The 18130-nt window shown below is 42.7% G+C and overlaps 1 protein-coding gene across 2 annotated transcripts in view; it reads left to right on the forward strand.

The window, feature by feature from the left end:
- The window catches only part of RYR3 (ryanodine receptor 3), a 563020-nt gene that overhangs the window by 416599 nt on the left and 128291 nt on the right, over window positions 1–18130 (forward strand). For both annotated transcript variants that reach the window (XM_034938474.3, XM_057299827.2), the window contains exons 44-50: window positions 2116–2296; window positions 3466–3577; window positions 5758–5878; window positions 8247–8416; window positions 10938–11158; window positions 15702–15792; window positions 17907–18047. In XM_034938474.3, the coding sequence (XP_034794365.3) occupies window positions 2116–2296; window positions 3466–3577; window positions 5758–5878; window positions 8247–8416; window positions 10938–11158; window positions 15702–15792; window positions 17907–18047 (1037 nt within the window). The remainder of the gene's footprint in view (window positions 1–2115; window positions 2297–3465; window positions 3578–5757; window positions 5879–8246; window positions 8417–10937; window positions 11159–15701; window positions 15793–17906; window positions 18048–18130) is intronic.

The raw sequence follows: 18130 nt of genomic DNA on the forward strand, positions 1-18130 counted from the left end.
CACGCCTGTAATCCCAGCACTTTGGGAGGCCAAAGCAGGAGGATTGCTTGAGTCCGGGAGTTTGAGGCCAGCCTGGGCAACATGGTGAAACCCTGTCTTTACAAAAAAGTACAACAACAACAAAAATTAGCCAGTTGTGGTAGCATGTGCCTGTAGTCTCAGCTACTCAAGAGGCCGAGGTGGGAGGATCACTTGAACCCTAGAGGGTGAGGCTGCACTGAGCTGAGATCATGCCACTGTACTCCAGCCTGGGTGACAGAGCCAGACCCTGTCTCTTAAAAAAAAATGCTTTACTCACAACACTTCTAAGTTGATTCATAAAATGTTGTATTAAATAGAACTTAAACTGCTAAAATTGTTTCAAAATATGTCTATAAATTCTTTGATGCTCCTCCCTCCAAAATACAGAGCCTAATTCTCCCTTTACATGTAAGCTGGACTTAGTGACTCACTTCTAATGAATAGGATATGACTAAGTAACAATAAGTGACCAGGTTATTAAAGGCAGCTTGGCTTCCGCTTTACTGTCCTTCTGGATAAGTTGTTCTGTGGGAAGCCAGCTGCCACATCATGAGAACACTCAAGCAGCCCTATGGGGAGGTCAACATGGTGAGAAACTGAGGCCTCCACCCAACATCCAGTATGCAACTGAGGCCTCTTGCCAACAGCTGTGTGAGTGAACGTGGAAACTGATGCTCCGGTCCCAGACAGGCCTTCGGAAGACGGCAGCTGCCACCTCATGGGAGATCCCAAGGCAGGACCACCTAGCTTAGCGACTTCAAAATCCCTGACCGATACAAATACTGCGAGATAACAAATATTTATTGTTCTAGCCTGCCAATATTTTGAGGGAATTTTTTGCACGAGAATAAATAATACAACAGCTTATCACATTGTAACCTCGATTATCGCTCAGTTCTCCAAGAAATACCTAGGGTATTTCTGTAGAAAAGTTTTTCTTCAAGCTTCCAGTACATAACATCAAAGTCTTGCCTTTGAGTATTGGGTTTAGGGATAAATTCTCAGACACAAATGAGGTACCTCTTATGATTTTGTAGAGTTTTTCTTTAGGCTTTAGCTAACACAACGTGAAAAAAAGTCTTGCCCTTGAGTCTTGGCTCAGAGATGAATTCTCAGATACAAATTAGGATTTCATCTGAGACAGAGTTTTTTTTTTTATTAAGTTGTTCGAACAAGCTACCAACCCACTTTTGAATACATGTATTGGCTCTAAGAAAGAATGGCTATCCCTAAGTGTCCAGTTCTACCACTTAATCACTTTATCAGGAAATAAGACCCTATCTTCATTATCTATGGTTCATCCAAAAACAAATGCCACAGAATACAGTTCTCTAACCTCTGCCTTCCCACAGAGCAAGTTTAGGAATAAGCAATAAAACTTTACCAAGCAGATTCTTCATCTGGATACATGATTCCAGAAATGACCTGAAGTCCCTCCATACAAACCTGGCTGTCCTAGGTTAGGTATTAGACTCTGTGAGAGTATTAGGGTAACAGAGTCAGAAGCTGATATGTCACTTCCCCAAACGTTAATTGAAGCACACCAGCTCGAGTAACCATCTTCCTTCCTTTCAAGGAAGGAAGCAGATTTGCATGCCCTCATTGAGGTAATCAAGATGTAAAGTCCTTCTGTTCTCTAAGTCACTTGTGAATGAATCAGTATTCCATGGTAGACTCAGTAGTTTATTAACTGCCCTCTGAGGACCTAAATATATGGAAATAATCTCTACAGTACAAAATCCTGAGCCGAAGAGTAAAAACCTGCTGTGTAATGGTGGATCTTAATACTTTAAATAAACAGATCCTGACCCAATTTATCAAAGCCACCTTTTTCTCCATCAGTGTCAACTCCTAATCTCAAGAGTAGATGAGGCTGGTTCAAGTGCAGTGAGTGGGGTTTATAACTAACTGACCACAATCAGTTACAGATGTCTTAGTTCCTTCTCCACTCCCACTGCCCACTTGACTGACCTAAACCAAAAACAGAGTAGGTGATAAGCTGAACAAAATACTGTTCTCCCAGCCTCATCAACTAGAAATAAATTCTTGGATTGTCCTTTTCATTGAGAAGGAAACAGTGCATGTCTTCCTTAGGTGAGAGTGTGGAAGAAAACGCCAGCGTTGTGGTCAAGCTGCTCATCAGACGCCCAGAGTGCTTCGGCCCGGCCCTGCGGGGTGAGGGGGGAAACGGGCTCTTGGCGGCCATGCAGGGTGCCATTAAGATCTCTGAGAACCCAGCGCTCGACCTCCCCTCTCAAGGATACAAAAGAGAAGTGTAAGTGAATGGAATTCCCTTCCGGCACAGATACGGTTGGTGAGCTCTCAGATATTATTGGTATACGGATGATTTAGGAGGTAATAGAGAAAGTACATGTTCTTAACAGTTACAGCTAAAACATTGACCCTTCATCAAGAACAGTGTTGTCTTAACTCTCCCAGTAAGGCTAGTGATCAGCATCACCTTCACCCCCTTCCATTTTCTCTACTCTGCTCAGCGCAGCTGGAAATCACAAAGTGGGCAAACTCTTGGCCTCCCTATAGTATCACCATGGGGTAGGAAGCTAAAGGTCTGGACCAAGGTTGTACTCCTTGTCTAACTTCAGCATGTTTCCTTCAGTATTTTGTCCCACGGTGTCTCGTCCCATACCTCATTTGTAAAAACAGATAGTGCCTCCACTTCCTCTTCTGAAAGCATGAGGACTAATTAAGAAAGTGTTTTGATTTGACTTCTAAAAATAAATAAATAAATAAATAAACCAGCTGCAAAATGTGAAAAGTCACAGCACTGTAATGTTGTTATTTAAATGTTAAGGATATAGTTGGTAGATTGTCTGATTGTCTTACTTTCCCTTTATCAAGTCTCATGATCATGTCCCTTTCTTTAGCACAGCCTTTAGGTTAGACCGTAGAATCTAGAGAGTGGGCATAACCCAGCAGCAGAAACTCTTTAGACGGTTGGCTTTTTTCTTTGTCATCAGACCTGGTAGAGCTGGAAAGGACCCTACACATACGCTTTCGCCACTTCCTCAAGCAACATGAGAAAAAAACTGAGGCCCAAGGTCATATAGCTTATTAGCAACAGAGCCAGGACAGGGACTGAGCCCTCCTGACTCCTGGTCCAATGTGCTTTCCATGTATCTTCCCCTCACAGAGAGGAAAAGGGAATGAATGGTTGGTAGGAGTTATGGTCTGATGATCAGCTCATGTCGGTACTCATGCCTTAAGATTCATGGAATCCTGTGAATGTCATGGACAAAAATTTGGGTTCCTTGAGCTTAATGAATGAAACCACTTTGTCAACTTCTAGAGGAAGACGAGGTTCCAAGGGAAAGGATGTATGATATGCAAGAAGAGCAGAGTGCCTCCATATCAAGCAGCTTATGTCTCGCAGCGTGGCAGTGCCTGCCAACCTTCCTCACACCTCCCCTCTGTTGGTTCTCTCAGCAGCACGGAGGACGATGAAGAGGAAGAAGAAATCGTGCATATGGGCAATGCAATCATGTCATTTTATTCGGCCCTTATAGATCTACTGGGCCGCTGTGCTCCTGAAATGCACGTAAGTGATACAGCTTCCAGAGAACAGTTTTGAGAAACCTACGCCAAGAACACTATAGATTTCCTGAACCTCATTTCTTCCTCTGTCTCTGGCATTTGCTAACATGCCTTTTTCTAGGTCCCTTTTAGCTAGTTTCAAAAGTAGTTTCCACCTCTGATACGTGACTCTGCTGCTTTCTAGGGAGGGACTCCCGGGCAGATCCCTGTCTTGTGTGATTTCTCTGTGGCACTAGTTGAGCATGTCCTCTGCACAGTTTATTTCAAAAGCCTCCCATTTGACATGCCTCAATTTGGTCAAAATGGGAGCAACTTGATTCTGGATCATGGCCATCAGGATGCTCCATGTAGAAGATCCCTTTCCTGATGACTGTGGCGTTAGGCCCCAGGAAGGCAGACTCTTCCTGTGGTTGGTGTTTGAATTTTTCCCCCAGAGGTAGAGTTTGCAAACATCACAAAAGGATGGTTCTATTTTATGAGATGTCTTCTCAGACTTCTAGTTTTGAACTAGAAAGTATGTTCTTTTCTTTTTTCACCTCTACTGAGGGCTGAAAGAATAAGCCTTATTTCATATAAGGTCTGACATCATAAGAGAGGAAATAGCTGCTTTTCCTATGAAAAGCAACTCTAAATCTTGATAAGGGAGGCTGATCTGAATTCCTAGGATTCCAATTCCTACTATGATAAAGGACCCTTACCCACTTAGGCCTGTTTTTCCATTTCTGTGCCTTCCAGGAAACCTGGAAGGGAGCCCAGAAAACACTAAGGTGTTCTACAGTCTTGGCGGGGGTGGGGAGGGTCAGAGACCCCTGTGTGTTCACACTCTAGCTTTCCTGATCACCTCTCATCACATCAGAAAGCACATTATAGTTTGCTGCTTCTCAAGAAGGCAGCATGGGATAGCTCAGTCACCAGAGCCCCATCTGCAGTGCCCCATTCTTCCTTCCTTACTGCCTCTCTGCTCCAACACCTTACACACACACACACACACACACACACACACACACACACATCCCTTCTTAGGACCCCTCCTGTGGGTCCTGCCCTATCAGTGGTGAGGGAAGGATGCCATCATCACCAACCACCTCTTCTCTACCCTTGGAGATGGAGGTGGCACCAGGGTGCGTGGGCGGGCCTTCTCCTTTCCCTGGTGGCACCAAGCATCGTATCTCAGCATACCATCCAGCCCACCTGGGGACAGTCTGACCCTATGACATTCAGTTCCCAGCTGAACGCCTGCTACACCCCGCCAGAGACTGCCTGTGCAGGGGGATATGCATGCACACCATTGTACGTGCTGGTTGGCCCATCAGTGTCAGGGTGGATCAGGCTACTCAAGCCGGGATAACTCCGCTGAGCCCCTCAAGTTCTCTCTGACATTCTCTACACCCTTTTTGCCCAGTCGTCATCCCCAGCATTAATCAAACTCTTAGAAATTGAAATTCATAAGCCATTTCTACGTTTAACAGATTTCTAGAGGCCAGGAGTGGTGGCTTACGCCTGTGATCCCAGCACTTTGGGAGGCCAAGATGGGCAGATCACGAGGTCAGGAGATCGAGACCATCCTGGCTGACATGATGAAACCCCGTCTCTACTAAAAAATAAATAAATAAATACAAAAAATTAGCCGGGTGTGGTGGCGGGCGCCTGTAGTCCCAGCTACTCGGGAGGCTGAGGCAGGAGAATTGTGTGAACCTGGGAGGCGGAGCTTGCAGTGAGCTGAGATCACGCCACTGCACTCCAGCCTGGGTGACAGAGCAAGACTCCATCCCCCCCCCCAAAAAAAAAAAAAAAACAGATTTCTAGAGTCCAGCATTGTGGCCACACTGTCAACACTTTTGTCATGGCCACTGAGCACTTCCGGCAGTGCAGTCACATTGAGAAGCCACCAGCAGGCCGTGTACTTATTCCTGGGACCTGATACCACAACCTCATGGCCACTTTAATAACAGCAAAGGAATCAAGCAATGTCTTTAGTCAGTTATTTCATCAGTAGCACCTCTTCTGGAAAATCAAGAGGCCACTCTCCTCTTTCCCTGTGGCCACAAGTGTCTGTAGCAATTAGGGAAACACAGAAATGGACCCCTGCCCTTAAGCCGTTTTACTGCCAGAGGTTTGGAGGTGGGGTAGAGGGAGGTGTGGGAACCTCACTTATCTAATGTCATTCTCAACCCTATCTTCCAGCTCATCCAGACAGGAAAGGGGGAAGCCATCCGCATCAGGTCCATCCTGCGCTCCCTGGTCCCCACAGAAGACCTGGTTGGGATCATCAGCATCCCCTTGAAACTGCCCTCCCTCAACAAAGGTAAGGGGAGTGACTGCAGGCTGCAGCAGCAGTCTCCCAGCAGCCACTGGCTCGGGGCAGGACTCTGTCCCCAGCACAGTGGCCCCCAGGCCCTGACTTGCAGGGCAGACTGCACAGGGCAAGTGCCTCACTCTTTATCCTGTGATGAGTTTTCTCCTCTAGGCTCTAGCCAGCTGCTCTCGTCTTCTCAAGAAGCAATCTCAAAACAATAAATCGACTCCTGATTCCTAGCATTTGCCCATTTCTGTGGTATAAACTTTCTCACCATGACCAATTTCAAGCCACCAATGTAATGTCACTGAACACAGATTTGGGAAGAGAATGGACATGGCACACCATTAGATTGTATTCCCAACACACAAATACAACTGATGCAAAAAACCTCAAGAGCATAGTTCATAGTGAAATAATTCGGAAGTAATGACTTCAATCTGCTCTCTTGTCTGTGTCAAGACAATTGTACCCTGTGTCCCACAGGTACAGACAGACCTTGCTGTCCTCCTATGAGCATGCCAACCCTCTGAGGGAGGCTGATGGAATGGGACAAGTGAAAGCTCTCACCACGGCCTCCCTTCTCGTTTTCCCCTGGGTCCCCCAGCTTGTGTAGGCAGTTGGGGCACAGACGGGCCCCCACACAGCCTGTCTTCAGCCACAGTCGCATGCCTTATGGCTGAGGATCATAAAAGTGTTTTCCCTCAGTGCTACCTGTGACATTTGACATCAGTCAGTGTTATCTTTGCAAAACTTATACTCTCCTCGAAGTGTTGTTTCTCTGAGTCGCCTCATCCATTATCCGGGCTAATGGAAGAATTGAAAACATACGATTCCAACCGTTGTCATGTTTCCCAAACTGATATTCCACAGAAGGTTTTTGTGGGAGATATTAATAGGTGTGCATATTAATAAGGGGCCCGGGGTCAAATAAGTTTAGGAAATGCTGTGGAATACATCACATTAGTATAATCACAGTAAAATGATTACATCTCTGAGAAAACTTAAGATAAAGCAAATAGATGTTGAACTCAGTGTTTCCCAAACACAAAACACTAACTAATATCCCACCATACCAGGCACGCGTGAGAGAGGAAGTCAATTTCAGCCATTCAGGCTCAGCTCCGCCTGGTACACAGGGCAGGAGAGGCCGCAGCCTGCAGTCTGGAAGGCCCCTTCTCTCTGGCTCTGCTGGAACCTGACGCTGATTCTTGGGCAGGACGAGAGTCTGGGCTGGCTCGGACTTAATTTTTGTCCTCTCAGGGTTCCTTATGAAGTCCCACACTTTTCCGGTACAGTATTTAAATATGCTGTGGCTATAGCGTGCTCATTTGGGGGTCCTCTTTCCTAGTTTTTAGTGTTGACAAAACAGGAAGAGGAAATTGTTTTCTATCCTCACTCGAAATCCTGTCTTTATTCTCCAGCTCAAGCAGTTTTTATTTTCTTCATAGTATTTCCCCACTTCACCTTTGAACCTCTTGATTAGGATTAGAATTCTTGGATGACCTGATTTACATTTCACCTAAATCAGACGATTATTTCCAAATATTGCAACAGTATGTCCTCGAGGTTTATTCTATTTATGATGTAATAACTACAGACATGACATATTAAACTTAATCTGTCTTCATTCATGTTTTCTCCCTCACTTATGTTTCAAATCAACAAAGCAATAAATCGAGCCCTGATTCCTCGCATTTGCCCATTTCTGTCGTATAAACTTTCTCACCATGGCCAATTTCAAGCCATCAATGTAATGTCACTGAACACAGAGTTGGGAAGAAAATGGACATGGCGCACCATTAGATTGTATTCCTAACACACAAATACAATTGATGCAAAAAACCTCAAGAGTATAGTTTGCAGTGAAATAATTAGGAAGTAATGAGCTCTAGTATTTGTTACCTTTTTAAAATATCTACTTAATTGTAAATTCTAATTTTTAATAATGAGCATGTTTAACAACTGGCTGGAATTTTAAACTGGCTTTTCAACAAAGTACAAGCTGCCTTCAGCGCAGCACTGTATAGGTTGAGTATTCCTTATCCTAAATGCTTGGGACTAGAAGCGTGTTGGATTTTTTTGGATTTTGCAATATTTGCGCTATACTTACCAGTCGCATATCTCAAATCTGAAAATCCAAAATCCAAAATACTCTGAAGAGCATTTCCATTGAGCATCATGTTGGTGCCCAAAAAGTTTCAGATCTTGGTGCATTTCAGGTTTCAGATTTTTGGATTTGAGATGCTCAATCTGTATTTTTCCAAAATTCTTGTCCCTTATAGGGAGAATAAGCTATAGACAGACAAGCTCTGTGTTACCTTTTGAGACTTTGGAGATAGAAAAAGGGAAATTACGTTTTCTGTGTGTCTTTCAGATGGGTCGGTCAGTGAGCCAGATATGGCGGCCAACTTCTGCCCTGACCACAAGGCACCTATGGTGCTGTTCTTGGACCGCGTTTATGGCATTAAGGATCAAACTTTTCTGCTCCACTTGCTGGAGGTTGGATTTTTACCTGACCTAAGAGCTTCTGCCTCTCTAGATACAGTAAGTTGCAAAAATAACAAAAATTATCGTTCCCATCATTGTGAAATTAGTAATGTTGGACTTAGAAGCAAATATTTCCTGTTTACTCACCAATTACATTTTAATAGCTTACTTTAATGGGTGAGAAAATAGAGGTATCATGAAATGGAAGATCTTAATTTATTGGGCCAGAGACTTAGATATAGGTAAATTTGACCCCAAATCCAACTCCCTCAATTGCAGAGTTTTTTTAACCTTGACAGTAAATGTTAAGGGGCTGTCTTGTGCATTGTAGAACGTTTAGCCACATCCCTGGCCTCTACCCACTAGATATCAGTAGCACCCCAGTTCACCGCGAATCCCTGCCAAAATCAATTTCAGATATCACCGGATGTCCCCTGGGGGACAAAATCACCCTCTGGTGAGACCATGTCTCTATTGCCTTTGAAAAAGGCTGGCTGGCAACATTATAGGCTGACATTACTCTTCACACTCTCACTTCTCAGTTTCATGTACTGACCACCAGGATGGATAGGTCTGAAGCCAGGGGCCTGACGAAGGTCAATACAAGAGGACAAAGGCAAATATAAGTTTGGAAATCAAGGGTGAGATAGATAAGGTAGTTCACCATCAACAAACATCAAGAGAGGAGGCCCCTAGAGTTACAAAGCTCAGATACGAGATGCCACAAGTCAGAACTAAGCAGAAAAAGGTACACCAGGAGTCATAGGTCCAAGGAGAAAAGACAAACTAGATCTGCGTAAGTCTAAAAAACATCTTTCCAGTTTAGTGTTGTTTTTAGTTATAACGTTTCTCAAAGGCTCCACCTGGTGTCCAACAGAGATAGAAATCTGAGCTCTGTGATGGGTTGTCAGCGGCAAATACCTTAACTTGGATGGATTCCACCTGCATGGGTTATCCAGAAATGGAAAGAAATATGAGCCCCAACCTGAGTGGGAGCTGCATTCCCATGTGTGGTATGGTGATGATAAATGGTATATATGACAGTATTAGGGTATACGATCCCTAATACTGAATAACCCAGTCTAACCCAATGTTTTGATATAATAAAACAATGAATAATTTTTTATTCATAATGAATAATTATGAATAATTATGAATAATTATTTGTGAATAATTATGAATAATTATTTGTGAATAATTATGAATAATTATTTGTGAATAATTATTTGTGAATAATTAAAACAATGCTTCTGCCACTGCTGTTGTTTTGAACTTTTCTATAAATTATTTGATTTTAAAAATAATTTTCTTAACTCATGGGATCTCCCCAAGCTTCCTGATCAAATAATTTAATGTTTTTATAAATCAAATAAACAGCAAATGCTGTTCTAGTATCTGGTGTTCAATCACATGTTTGTCCAAACACCATCTACAACAAAAAGGTGTTATATTCAGTTCATTAACACATAGACATTCATGCATTCTCTTTTGAAAACTTATAATCTACTGAAATCAAAGCTCTGTCCTTTCTCATTTTAAGTCTGTATATTAAAGTGATAAATGTGAAAGATTAGCTGTTTCTCCCAGCATGATTACTGAAGTTTCTAGGAGACAAACTTGATAATTTAGATAATTTATAGGAACAATGAGACATGTATATAGTTCAAAGAAAATGGTTTTTCAAATCATAAGTTATACAAAGTATGTTACAGATAGAATGACTGCAGGAATCACAGGAAATGGCAATATTTCATCTCCGTGGATCTCAAGGTTTCTTTCGAAAGTTCTATAGTTTTCAAAGATGGTGGTAAAGCATGCTTTGGCTATACTTAATGTCACTAAATGGGTTTTCCTTGTATTCCATTCATCCGTCTAAATGTACATCAAAGAGCATTGTAAGCAAGAACTATGTTAGAGTTGTACAGGAGTCCCAAGTTTCTGTTCCTTTTCCACGTTGCCCATGCAGAGTTAGGTTCCCTTTAGTAGGGTCTACTCTAATGTCAGTATTGATTGTGAATTGCTCGAAGCGCTCACCAATTAACTGAAAGGAGTCAGAGTTCCACTTTCGCTTTCACAAAACTGGTGAATTTGAGAAACTGCTTGGCCTATAACCATTCACTAATCTTACAGTTGTAAAATTACAGTGTGTGAGTCCCTGGTAGGTGAGAAAAGAGAGCGAAAACCAGAATAGTAATGTAGTATCCTGGCAACTAGACTTTGCAAGCATCAAAATGTTGGGTTAGACTGGCCATCAGCTGATTTTAATGAGTTCAAAATTCTTTTGAAGGGAACAGATATTTATAGGATCATTTGGGAAGACTTAGAGCCAGCTAGCCTTTGTTATGATTTTTTTGTGTGTGTTTTTTTTTTGTTCTTTCTTTTAACTTGATTTTTTTTTTCATTGAAAATGCAAAAAGAAAAATAGAACTGCCGATAAGGTAGAAAGTTGTTCACTGCCTTGCTATGCAACGTGGACATATATAAGCTCCCACAGCTTGCTACATGGGAACTCTGTGCAGAGCCAGCTTTGCTCTGTTCCTCAGGGCAATTAACCTGTGTCCCAATCTTCTTTCTCTAGGTTTCCCTAAGCACCACAGAGGCTGCGCTTGCACTAAATAGGTATATATGTTCTGCTGTGCTCCCGCTCCTCACAAGATGTGCCCCTCTCTTTGCCGGAACAGAACACTGCACCTCTCTGATTGATTCCACACTGCAGACAATATACAGGCTATCCAAGGGACGTTCCCTCACCAAAGCACAAAGGGACACTATAGAAGAATGTTTGCTTGCCATTTGCAAGTAAGTACATATCCTATGTTGTTACTTCTGTGTATGCATCCAGGTCAACTGCATTTTCCTATGTAATCTAAAAACTGGTGGTCTAGTCTAAGGAAGCTTCCAGGCCATTGTCATACACCAGCCCTCCCCCAGACATCTCATAGGATGTGCTCGGCTCCCCTATTTGCCACAGGCTCTTCCTTGAGGCTCATCTTTCCCTTTGGGGAAGGGAGAGGGCACAGCTCAGGCTTTACCCATTACGGTTCATGGACCAGAAGACTATTTCAGGCCTAAACTGTTCAGATTAAGGGCTGTCTTCATTCTCTTCATTCTCAAGATAGAGCCAGAAGCAGACGTGTCTGTCCTCTACATGAGCATATCTTACATAGAAGCCAGACTCTGAGTGTGAATAAAAGCAACCTACCGGCTGGGCGTGGTGGCTCACGCCTGTCATCCCAGCACTTTGGGAGGCCGAGGTGGGCAGATCACGAGGTCAGGAGATCGAGACCATCCTGGCTAACACGGTGAAACCCCATCTCTACTAAAAATACAAAAAAAAAAAAAATAGCCGGGTGTGGTGGCAGACGCCTGTAGTCCCAGCTACTCGGGAGGCTGAGGCAAGAGAATGGCGTGAACCTGGGACGTGGAGCTTGCAGTGAGCCGAGATCATGCCACTGCACTCCAGCCTGGGCGACAGAGCAAGACTCCATCTCAAAAAAAAAAAAAAAAGCGACCTACCTCTAGGCCTCCCAAGACCAGCAACAAATGAAAGAAAAAACCTCCAGTCACAGTGGGGAATTAAAGGCAATAATTTTTATGACTGCAGATGGGCATCAGAGCCAGCTAAGGACAAAAGGTAAAGTCACCCCAAGAGCCTTGGGTCTTCAGGAATCTAAGTCAAGTCTGGTAGAATCCAAGGAAGACGACCCTTTCAACAGGTCTTAGCAGCACAGGCCAAGACTATGATCTGCTATTTTTCAGCCAGTGTTTTTCCTTCTCACCTGCATATCAGAAATGCCTGATGAGTTACGAAATAAATATCCCAGTGCCCAGGCCACATCCGAGCCCAAAAAGTCAAAACTGTTAGGGATGGGACCCAAGATTCTGGCTTTTGAAGCTTCCCAAGTGATTCCAATATGTAGTCCAGATTAGGAATCACTGCTATAGGTCACTCCAGAGAGAGGATCAACAGCCTTCCCCCTTTAGGGGCCAGCTGAGTATGGTCTTGATTTCTTGTTGAATGAGTTCTTTTCTAATCACAGATGAAATTACTATGCATTGGGGAGCTAGGGCTACCTGGAAAAAAAAACTCATCGGTCCTCACATCGATGTGAGTAGAACATCACACCAAAAGGTAATCTCAGCAATGAGATAGCACTACACACATATCAGAATGGCCAAAATGCAGAACACTGACAACACCAAATGCTGGCAAGGATGTGGAACAACAGGAACTCTCATTCATTGCTGGTGGGAGTGACAATGGTATAGTCACTTTGGAAAGTAGTTTGTCAGTTTCTTACAAAACTAAATATACTCTTAACTATATGATTCAACTATCTTACTCCTTGGTTTTTTTACCCAAATGAGTTGAAAACTTATGTCCATACAAAAACCTGTATGCAGATGCTTGTAGCAGCTTTATTCATAATTGCCAAAACTTGGGAGCAATCAAGATGTTTCTGAGTGGGCGAATGGATAAATAAGCTGTGGTACATCAGACCATGGAATTTATTCAGTGCTAAAAAGAAATGAGCTATCAAGCAATGAAAATACATAGAGGAACCTTAAACCCATATTACTAAGTGCAAGAAGCTAATCCGAAAAGGCTACATGCTGTATGATTCCAACTATATGGCTTTCCAGAAAAGGCAAAGCTAAGGAAACAGCGAAAAGATCAGTGGTGTCAGGGGTTGGGGGAGGGAGAGATGAACAGGCTGAGCACAGAGAATTTTTAGGGCAGTGGAAACAGTATAATGATGGATGGATGTCATTAAATACTTGTCCAAACCAATAGAATGTACAACACCAAGAGTGAACCCTAATGTAAATTATGAAATTTGGGTGATAACGATGTTTCAATATAAGTTTATCAGTTGTCACAAATGTGCCACTGGTGGGGGATAATAATAATAATGGGGAAAGCTGTGCCTGTATGGGGCCAGGGATATATGAGAACTCTGAGTACCCTTTGCTCAATTTTGCTGTGAACCGAAAACTGCTCTGAAAAATAAAGCCTGTTACAAAACAGTTTTCAAATGTTGTAAAAAGGATAATCTCATGCTTATATTTCAAATATAACAATGATCACTATGTTTAAAATGCTTTTTAAAATTAAGCTGTATCTACTGTCTTTGTATTGTCTAAGGCGTACAGGCTTTAACTGCTTTATGGAACAAGCTGTGTCATTGCATAGTATTATTTTCTTGGGGTGGGGAGTAAAGGCTGGTTGATGGGAAGGAGGCCTCGACCCAGGCCCCAAAAAGGGTTTTCTCCCAGAGATCTCCTTCCAAAACCAGGCCTAATATTATGTTACTGCTTCATTCAACACAAGATTTTTATGATAACTGGCAGACAATTAAGCTAATTAGAATATTTTTGATCTTTCAAGAGAGACAAATTTCAGTGGACACACCAATTAACCTCCAGGAATTAATAAGGTACCTAGGTTTTGCACTTTGCTGCTTCAAAAGGAAGATTAATGCCCCATTATTTGTTTTTATGAGCCTCTATTTTCTTAACGGTAGAAAATGGAGTAAATAATGAGTTTACACAAAAAGAAATCGTTTCCATCAGCTTTAATTTGTAATTGGTTGGTAATGCATCAATAACAGCTGCGATCGTGTTCCACCTTTTGCTGGAGCTGAACTCCAGGTGTATTTTACAAACCACATCAACCAAGGACCCCTGCCTCCCAACATAAGCTGTTTCCTAATAACAAAGTCACATTGGTGAGACTGATTTGAGCTGCAAATATTTCTAAAGAATCAGACTTTGGAGAAATTCGATTTTTTTTTCTTTTTTTTTTTTTTGAGACAGAGTCTCGCTCTGTCGCCCAGGTTGGAGTGCAGTGGTGCCATCTCCGCTCTCTGCAAACTCCACCTCCCGGGTTCACACAATTCTCCTGCCTCAGCCTCCTAAGTAGCTGGGACTATAGGCACCCGCCACCACGCCTGGCTAATTTTTTGTATTTTTAGTAGAAAAAGGGCTTCACCATGTTAGCCAGGCTGGTCTCGAACTCCTGACCTCAGGTGATCACCCCACCTTGATCTCTCGAAGTGCTGAGATTACAGGCGTGAGCCACCGCGCCTGGCCGAGAAATTAGAATTTTACATCAAACAAAAAGTAGAGCTCACAGCCCTATTACTGTACTTTTAGAGCTTTTCTTCTTGATCACTTGAGCTCTAGATGTAGCAGGCAAACTGATACTTAACTAGGTTTTTTCATTGTTTATTTTAGTAAGTCAGGAATTCACAGAATTACAGATTTATTGCACTCTTTGTATTCAAGTTAGTGAATCTTAGGTGACAATTGCTAATTAGCTGAATAATTGAAACATTGAGTGATTTTTGCATTCTAACTATTGGATTCCGAGACAAGGCTACTTACTTGCTGTGTATTTTCACCCAGGGGCTTTTTATCACAAGGCCAGCTCCAGAAACAGTTGTGAAACAGATGACTTTTGTTCTCCATCTGTATACATCCTTCTTATTGTAGATGCTCCAAGGATTTCTTCCCTGGCATTCCAACATTTAACAAAGGGGTGTCAGCTTTACCTCCGTAGCTCCTTAGGCAATAGTGGAAAAAATCCAGGGATTCATGAGCTGAACTTATATACCAAATTGTGTTTATGTGTGTACACCTTTCTCTGGAGAAAACCATAGGTTCCACTAGGTTTTTTTCAAAGTTTGGCAGTGTAAAAAAAGCAAAATTCGTGTTGCTTGTCTCTCCTTTCTCTACCTCAAAATTTATGTGTGCCATGAACTCTGTAATTTGATAGATTATTCTTTAAATAGTTACTGTGTTTGCCTATTAACAGAGTTGTTTTGAGAACAAAGCCTTACCCCAAACAAATGATTCCAGTAGTGAGAATTTCATGGCCCAGATCGTAAGGCAGAGGGCTTTAAAGTTCTCTTCAAATCACACCAGTAGGTGGCCTCAGATTCCACCTGTGCAGCTGCTCAACGCCAGTTTCTCCCTCTGCAGAGTTCAGGGGACCTTAGAGATGACTAGAAAATGAACTGCACCTTCTTTCTGTTATATTCTTTGCACATAATCAGTGACTATATTTTGAGTATGCATATATCCTAGAACATTTTGTCACATAGCAATTAGAATTCCACTTCGGGTATCCCAATTCATTAGCACTCTTTTTCTGAATTTTAACTGTACTCTTTTCAAGTGTTTCATCATCTACTCTTGTTTATCCGAGATCTTGTGTATTAGGAGCTGTTTGGGGGCTTGGCTGTAATATGCTTATTGTTCAGTGTTTCTTTCATTCCTCCTTTATTATTTTTCTTATGTTTTCATTTTATTTATCTACGTTTCTCATTTCATACTGCAGTCACTTGAGGCCTTCCATGTTACAGCAACTCCTGCGACGCCTCGTTTTTGATGTGCCGCAACTCAATGAATACTGCAAAATGCCTCTCAAGGTAAACATCACTATTGTTACAGAAATACAGTCTATTGCACAGGAAACTTGCCTTGTAATATGTGATGTCTTCACAATTTAGAAGGAAAAATACATGCTAAATGGGTTTTACTCCCTTAAGTTGATGGTTAGCTAACAAGATACATCCCACAAAACCAAGTCCTTTCTTGAATGCCGAGGTTGAAGAAAATTGCTCCAATTTTCTTTAACTGCTTTCCACTGACTGCTTGATATTTAGCTGCAGTTAATACGGGGACTTAGATTTTGTGCTTCCCCAGTGTAATTAGGTTTTCAGAATGTGTTCATCTCAAAAAGCTTTGAAGGCCCTGTGGTTTTTCATTAAATTGATTAAAATGTCCCTTTTCTATTCCATACTGTTTTGTGCTTTTCTTCTTTGTAAGAAATCTTTTTGTTTGTTTGTTTTCTACTTTTTTTTTTAAATGAGATGGAGTCTTGCTCTGTCACCCAGGCTGAAGTGCAGTGGTGAGATCTCAGCTCACTGCAACCTCTACCTCCCAGGTTCAAGCAATTCTCCTGCCTCAGCCTCCTGAGTAGCTGGGACTAGAGGCACATGCTACTATGCCCAGCTAATTTTTTTGTGTTTGTTTGTTTTTTAGTAGAGATGGGGTTTCACCATGTTGGCCAGGCTGGTCTCAAATTCCTGACCTCAAGTGATCTACCTGCCTCAGCCTCCCAAAGTGCTGGGATTACAGGTATGAGCTACTGCGCCTGGCTCTCTTTCTTAACAAAAAGACCACAGACCCCTCTCTTTTATTATTATTTTTTTGAGACAGAGTCTCGCTCTTGTACTCACACTTCAGTGCAGTGGCACAGCCATGGCTTACTGCAACCTTGAGCTCCCGAGTTCAAGCAACCCTCCCTCCTCAGTCTCCCAAAGTGCTGGGATTACAGCAGGTGTGAACCACCATGCCTGGCCTTCCCTTTTTTTTATTGTCTTGTTTCTGGTTTTCTCATAAATTACAAATATTTTATCACTGGAGGCATCTGGGCCTGGTGGGAGGACACCAGAATCAGTCATCCACCCAAGCAGTGTTTTTTATCTTTTATCTCTGAGGCACCTGCCATATTCCCATATGCAAAAGTGTTAGCAATGGCTAGCCACACCTGAAAATCCTACCTAATGATTTTAACAGCACTTTTCTTTATAGTCCAAGCAAGCATTTCAGGCAGCATTTTACTGTGATAACAAGAATTCCCAGAGGGCTTTAGTTCAATCCCCTGTCTCCATGCCAGGCAGAAAACAGTTTGTATGTTCTTAGAGATTCCACAGTCCTCCAAGGGCTAATTCTACTCTCTAGCAGCCCCAGTTTTCCTCTCAAAAAAATACTTTAACTGAAAACCATAGTTAAAGTATTACCATCTTAATTTGGTATTGCTTCCTCTGCAAGCCTTTGCTGCCAGCTGGATACTGGCTTTGAAGAGGCATTATTGATATCACTCAATAAGCTCACTTTTACCTCTCAAATCTGTGGGATTTTTCTTGGAGGACATGGATCACACCTGCTGGGATGGAAACATTACTGGTAACTTCTGCCCTCTACTGGCAAGATGTGAAACTGCTGTAAAGTCACTGGGGTGTGAGAGAGGGGAGAGGGAGCGGGCACGGGGAGTGGGGGCAAGGAAACAACGGGTAGTGATTGATAAGAGAAAATCTTCAGACCCACGACTTGCAGCCCACCATCCTCTCCCCATATCAGCATCCCCCAAAGATCTTCCAGAATTACAAGCAAAGGTCCCAGAAGAAATTATTTCCACCCCTGACTGGCTAGAACAGCGCACAGTGGCTACTTTCAGAAGGTAGCACTTTCTGGTTTGAACTAGAAATGGCTCCTCTCCATTTTCTAGTAACTGCTAGGGGGCACATTAGGAGGCATAAGAATTAATCAGGCAGATCCGCTCAGGCTCAAGCTCATTAGGCAGAGAGCAGACTGTTCCCAGCGGTGTTTGAAGGGCCTCTTTGTAGACAGCCCAGCTGTTTCGCATGTTTCATTCTCATGATCTCTGCTTACTACTTGATTCTCTCCTGCATGTTTTTGATGCCTGTGGACTTTCTCTATGCCACGCCGCTGGTCTGTCCTGTTCTGCACCTCCCAGCTTCTGACGAATCACTATGAACAGTGTTGGAAGTATTACTGCCTGCCTTCAGGATGGGGGAGCTACGGGCTAGCTGTGGAAGAAGAGCTGCACCTAACGGAGAAGATTTTCTGGGGGATTTTTGACTCGCTGTCCCATAAGGTAATGACAGTACTTCCTGAACAAAAAGAGAGCATCTCAGTGCTCCAGCATCTACAGATAATAACAGCCATCATCTGTTTAGC

The sequence above is a fragment of the Pan paniscus genome, chromosome 16, assembly GCF_029289425.2.
Source record: "Pan paniscus chromosome 16, NHGRI_mPanPan1-v2.0_pri, whole genome shotgun sequence".
NCBI lineage: Eukaryota > Metazoa > Chordata > Mammalia > Primates > Hominidae > Pan > Pan paniscus.